The 6,748-nt window shown below is 34.2% G+C and overlaps 1 protein-coding gene across 1 annotated transcript in view; it reads right to left on the bottom strand.

Annotated features, from left to right (window-relative positions):
• Window positions 1–957: 957 nt before the first annotated feature.
• LOC132721542 (DNA repair protein RAD50-like) overlaps window positions 958–6,748 on the bottom strand; it is a 115,490-nt gene continuing 109,699 nt past the window's right edge. The window contains exons 37-38 of the mRNA XM_060705863.1: window positions 6,443–6,571; window positions 958–4,021 (exon numbers count right to left, since the gene is read on the bottom strand). Coding sequence (XP_060561846.1) covers window positions 3,973–4,021; window positions 6,443–6,571 — 178 coding nt within the window. The 3' untranslated portion in view covers window positions 958–3,972. The remainder of the gene's footprint in view (window positions 4,022–6,442; window positions 6,572–6,748) is intronic.

Raw genomic sequence — 6,748 nt, 5'->3', positions numbered from 1 at the left:
TACTAGGTATTGCAGAAATAAGCATATCAGAGGAGAAACCAAATAGAGATATTATACAAACAGGGAACCCTAAATTGTGTAATAATTGGTCCCTAATCACATGCGAGACGCACGGTTTCCTACACGGTGAGAGAGTAATCCCTTATATAAATACTAGCAGGGTCAGGGTTACAACAAACACTGACCGCTACCCTTTGTACAATGTGATTGGGCAAAATTTTAAAGCTCTCAATAAAGCTGGATTTCCCCGTTTCCACGTATACAATCGTGTAGATCCCTAAATAAAATATTTGGCGGGTTATTTTTCAATACTAGTATTTTTAGCAGCAGACCTGTCAATGTAAAACTCTACTCTTCAAACACTGTTAATTAGGTCGGCTAACAGATACAAAGGGCTAAGTTTTTGCCTCTGTTACGAAATTTGACTATTTAATTACCCGAAAATGATTTTCCCTTAGGTTTTTGCAAGTAGTCTTAATCAACAACTTGGTTCTCTAAGTAGTATAATACTTGAAAGATGACGCAAATCCTGAAGTTTGTTCAATATTTACCGACAAGACTTCAGTTTGTCATGTTCTATTCTGGATAGTTAAGTATAGTAGACGCTGTATGTGTCGGCTGCTTTTGGAAGACACTGCTGACGTCAACGTCCAAAACAATTTTACTGGAGGTGGGAGAAGATGTGGTGGTTTAAACATATTTACTTAAGCTCCATTGCTAAACAAATTCTTGCAACTTAAATTTTAATCACTTTCGAGTCCGCTTCCTGGAACCAACCAGTACTGCCATGGTGTCATATGAAGAAACATGGTCGTGACTCGTGACCCATTGGCTCGAACCCATGATCCCTGGGTTGAGAAGCAGACACCTTAACCACTTAGGCTACCGCTCTCCTGTGTTAAGAAAGCTATGCATACAGCTAACTTTCTCAATAATTTAATGCATGAAAAGAAAAGCTGATATTTCAACATATTTATTTCGGTAAACATCAAAACAAGTAACAAAATTTATGTACAAAAGTATGAAAATATTCTTTAACAAAATGATGTCATGAAAAATATGGAGCAATCACAACAGTCAGATCACTTATCAACACTTCATTACAATAATCAAATAAACTATTTAAATCCTGATAAATGGATAATACTTCACCAAATGGTGTGAAAAATCTTACGATTTAAATATTTCAAAAGGAAATTCCTTTCTATATTTAGAAAAGAAATCAATACTTTTTTGTATTAAAATTGTGCCTACATATGGATATATTACAGAAATTGAGGATATTCATTTTTTTTCTATAAATACTGGATTTACTTTAAAATAAATATTTCATGAGTTGTGGTAGCTAAGAGTGAAATATAATAATTTTCATACCACAAAATGAAAATAAATCCTGTATTTATAGAAACCATGATGGCCCTGAGGTCGCTCACCTGTATATAGGCCCCCGGAGCGGGGCCAGTTTAAACTACAGGGCTTTTATGTGAACAAACTTGGAAGACACCCATTAATGTTAGTTTTTAATACACAACGCACATATAATGTAAAACAATGACCAGCCCCCCCCCTGCCAGTGCCAATTTTAACCCAAGGGCTTTTATTTAAACAAACTTAGTAGACAACCATAAGAAGATGTTTCATGCTAAATATCTAAGCTCTAGCTCATTGGGTTTTTTAAGAGAAGATTTTTATGTTTTTACTAAACAAATATAGTTAAAAACATTGACACCCCAGGGGCGGGGCCAGTTTGACCCCTGGGCTTTTATTTGAACAAACTTTGTAGTCACTTACTAGAAGATGTTTCATGCTTAATATCTAAACTCTAGCTATTTGGATTTTTTCAAAGAATATTTTTAAGTTTTTGCTATACACAAATAAGGAAAATCAATAACCCCTTGGGGCGGGGCCAATTTTGACCCCAGGGCTTTTATTTGAACAAACTTGGTAGACACTCATCAGAACATGTTTCATGCTAAACATTTTTGCTCTAGCTCTTTGGGTTCTTTAAAAGAAGATTTTTTAAGTTTTTACTATATGTACATAGGGAAAATCAATGACCCCCTGGGGCGGGGCCAATTTTGATCCCAGGACTTTTATTTGAACAAACTTGGTAGACACTAACTAGAAGATGCTTCATGCCAAATATCTAAGCTCTAGCTCTCAGGGTTTTTTAAAAGAAGATATTTAAAGATTTTTCTTTCGGTTGCCATGGCAACCAGAGTTCTGCATGGAATTAAATTTTTTGAACAATTTTTAAAGGTGACCACCAAAGGAACATCCCTGTGAAGTTTGGATGAAATTGGCTTAGTGGTTTATGAGGAGATGTCATTTAAAGTAAAAGTTTACGGACGGACGCCGGACGAAAAGCAATCACAAAAGCTCACCCTGTCACTTTGTGACAGGTGAGCTAAAAAACCTCATTTGTCTCAATCTTTTATTTATACGTTTATAATAAATGAATATATATCATACATTGTCCATCCTCTTTGTGTACTGCATGTCTATTTGATAAAACTGTTCTTAGAAGAAGTTCCAACATACATGTACATAGTGCCATGCACCCAAGTACATGTATAATATGTACATGTAATTTTATAATGTAATGGTAAATTATTTTGTCTCATTCCTTATTATAGATAACAAAGAAAAAACTTTATCATTGAGCTTTAACAAAATGTTCTTTTTTGACAATCTTTTTACATTGTATGCATATATTTTTTTTCAAGAGGCTGTCATTAAGACATATTAGTAAATATGTACTGTATGCAGTTTAAAAGAAAAGAAAAAATACATTGGGATATCATCTCATAATTGGCATTTAATATTCCTGGTAACAAGGAAATCCCTCTGATTTTACCAACAGCAAAACAATATCACTGGCACAGAAGTAATAATTTTAGATGTGAAAGGTGAACATAGAGTTGTAGATTTATTTGCAAAGATAGTAGGTATATAATTGTATAATAAATGCTTATAATCAATGAACAAAATAAATGAAATTTTAGCACCACTAACAAAAAAAAAACATCACTATGAGGCAAAACAACAAAATCTGTAACATAATTTTCATTAAAAATTAACATGCATCTAATACCATGTAAATTGAATTGTTTTTTTTATTACTTTCACATACATGTGAACTTTTTTTCGATGATCAAGTGGGAGATTTTTCTTCAAAAAGAGGAAGATTTTAGAATTTGCTATAAACAAAGAAGAAAGTTCTGATATCAAAAAGAGGGAGATTTCTTTAATTTGTGAAAATACACCATATTTTAAGAAAAATCTTTGAAAATATGGCTGCAGAAAGTGGGAGTTTCCCGCTAAAAGTGGGAGAGTTCACATGTATGCTTTCATAATTTTACTTTCATATTAATTAATGTCTGTGGGTCACATAGATTATTATTTTGCATAGTAAAATATAAATTTGAACACAATAATGGCAAAATGTAAAGGTATTTTGACTTTTACCTGTGCACTCACCATTGACACTTGGATGGGCATAATGTCATCTTAAGGAGTATAAGTTATACAGCTGACAGATGTTGACGGACAAAACAACAACTTGACCAATGCAACAAAGTAAAACAAGTATTGCCCCCTTCACATTATGTGCAGGGGGTATAAAAAATGCAAACAAAGTCCTTACTCCATCACTAAACATGTAGAAAAATAGTACAACAATTAGGAATTCAATCATATCTTGCCCTCTAGTTTTTTTTTGGAAATTTGCTCACTGATCTATAGGCTTACATCTTCAAGCGTTCGTCTTATAAAAAACAAATAAAAACAAAATGCAAATGAATTATAACAACATGAACACATTCAAATGGCATTTTATACACTTGTAAACACATGCAGGCTTGTTGAAAATAAAAATCAACAGTCATATTCAATAAACTTTACAAATGTCAATCATAACAATTTATTTTTGGTCAATTTTTTCAATGTTTATTTTTTTATTCTTCAAGGACCTTAGCTGCTCAGTTCTGCAACCTCAGCTTTGGTCAGCCTTGAATAACCACTGTAAAAGAAATGTATAAAATTATATAACTCTCTCTGTTACCAAGTGTAAATCTTGACCATGAAAACTTTCAATGATTAAAAGTATACTTTATCTGTTTTTCAGAAGTTATATGTGGATAATATATAACCATCTCAGTCCTTGTTTGTATAATGGAACTGTCAATCTTAGAATAAGTTTGTTTTGTTTGTTTGTTTGATTGGGTTTTACATCACACCAACACAGTATAGGTCATTTGGCGACATTCCAGCTTTACTGATGGAGGAATACCTCAGGTGCCCTTCTGAACATTATTTCAGGCTCAAACGGGCACCAGAGTAGAACCACGGACGTTAAATGGGTGCTGTTCATTAGTACTTTCAGTGTTTTCAAATATGCAATTTTTTCAAATTGCATATACTTAAATTATACAGCTGGTAAGTACAGGAACTGTCAGACTCAACAAGCATACTGGCTGGCATGGTTCTACACTGTTGATATAGAGAAGTGATCATCCCTGTTGCCACGGTTACCACTCTAAATGCATAAATACTATTTGTCAAATCTCTCCTACTACACAAGCTCGACTAGATGGGACAATCAAATCCACAAAAATCTGCATGTCGATTAACATTTTAAATTTAAAGAGCTATACCATGATACAATGCAAAATAAAGTTTACAAGAAAACAATACATGTAATAATAAGGATTAAACAAAATCAATAACAACAAGAATTTGTAACAGAGTTACCAACGTCCCCTGCCTCGGGGAAGTTTTATATGAAGCATAAAATTGTGCTATTTCAAAAGATTGAGGTATGGATCTAACGACTTTCAGTCCAAAATTATGATCAATGCTAGATCTGCAAATGCAACAATCAATTTATCAAAGAAATAAAATGAAACACTGAATTTAAAAATCTATCATGTTAACCTTTGATCTATAAGTGTGACCTTGACCTTGGGGTTGGGGTGCAGGTGTTGTGCATGACATATCGTCTTATTATTGTAACCATTTGTACCAAGTATTTTCAAAATCCCTTGAACTATGAAGAAGTTATAGATGGGACACAAAATATACCCTTTAACAGATTATGTTAATCTTTGACCTCTTAGTGTGACCTTGGAGGTAGGGACCCATGTTTTGTGCCTGACATATCGTCTTATTATTGTGATTATTTGTGCAAAGTATTTTTAAAATCCCTTGATCTATGAAAAAGTTATTGACTGGACACAAAAAATACCCTTAAACAGACTATGTAAATCTTTGACCTCTACATATGACCTTGACCTTGGAGGTAGGGACACTGGTGTTACACATGACATGTCATCTTATCATTGTGACTATTTGTGCCAAGTATTTTCAAAATCCCTTGATCTATGAAGAAGTTATGGACGGGACACAAAATATACCATATAACAGACTCTGTTTACTTTTGACCTCTAAGTGTGACCTTGACCTTGGAGGTAGGGGTGCAGGTGTTGTACTTGACATATCGTCTTATTATTGTGACTATTTGTGCAAAATTTATTTCAAAATCCCTTGAACTATGAAGAAGTTCTAGATCAGACACAATATATAACCTTTAACAGACTATGTTAATTTTTGACCTCGAATTGTGACCTTGACCTTGGAGGTAGGGAGGCAGGTGTTGGGCATGACACATCGTGTTATTATAGTGACTATTTGTGCCAAGTATTTTCAAAATCCTTTGATATATGAAGAAGTTATGGACCAGACACAAAATATACCCTATAACAGACTATGTTAATCTTTGACCTCCAAGTGTGACCTTGACCTTGGAGGTAGGTGACCGATTGTTGCACATGAAACATTGTCTCATTGTTGTGAACAATTGTGGCAAGTATTTACAAAATCCCTTCAAAGATAAGAAAGTTAGAGACCTGACACGACATATACCCTCAAATGCGCATAACACAGCCTTTTATTATAACAAACATTTGTGCCAAGTTATTTCAAATTCCTTTGATAAATGACAAAGTTATGGACCGGACACGAAATATACCCTGTAACAGACTATGTTAACCTCCAAGTGTGACCTTGACCTTGGAGGTAGGTGATCAGTTGTAGCACATGACACATCTTCTCATTATTGTGAGCAATTGTGGCAAGTATTTAACAAATCCCTTTAAAGATAAGAAAGTTATGGACCGGACACGACATATACCCTCAAACAGACAATGTTGACCTTGAATGAGCAAGTGTGACCTTCACCTTGGAGGTAGGAGTCTGGTTGTTGCGCATGACACATCATCTTATTATAACAAACATTTTTGCCAAGTTATTTCAAATTTCTTTCATAAATGACAAAGTTATGGACCGGACACGAAAGTGTGACGGACGGACAGACCAGACGGACGGAGCCTATTTCTATATCCCCCTTTTTTCTTCGAAAAGGCGGGGGACAATAAATACCTACTTTTGATCTTTACTGACTTTGTAGAAATAGTCTACATATTCTGATCTACCCAGTAACTCAACAAAACCTTCATTGTGGGTAATGATTACCAGCTGAAAGTTTCTTTGGTGAATACGTCCTTTAATGATCCTGGCAAGAGATATATTTGTTTATTAACCAATTAGGATAATTAGCTAACAACAGCTATACTTTATAAAACTTATGCAACAGACTTGTTCAGCTTTGAATTTGGAAGTGCTATGTTAGGTTCCAGGGTTTTTTTTGTATCACGATTCTAATAGTGAGCTGCCAAAGTATGGTACCTGA

The sequence above is a fragment of the Ruditapes philippinarum genome, unplaced genomic scaffold (assembly GCF_026571515.1).
Source record: "Ruditapes philippinarum isolate M1 unplaced genomic scaffold, ASM2657151v2 ctg455_1_1_1_1, whole genome shotgun sequence".
Taxonomy (NCBI): Eukaryota; Metazoa; Mollusca; class Bivalvia; order Venerida; family Veneridae; genus Ruditapes; species Ruditapes philippinarum.
Note: the sequence above shows the minus strand (reverse complement) of the source record. Positions and strands in the feature narration are given on the sequence as shown.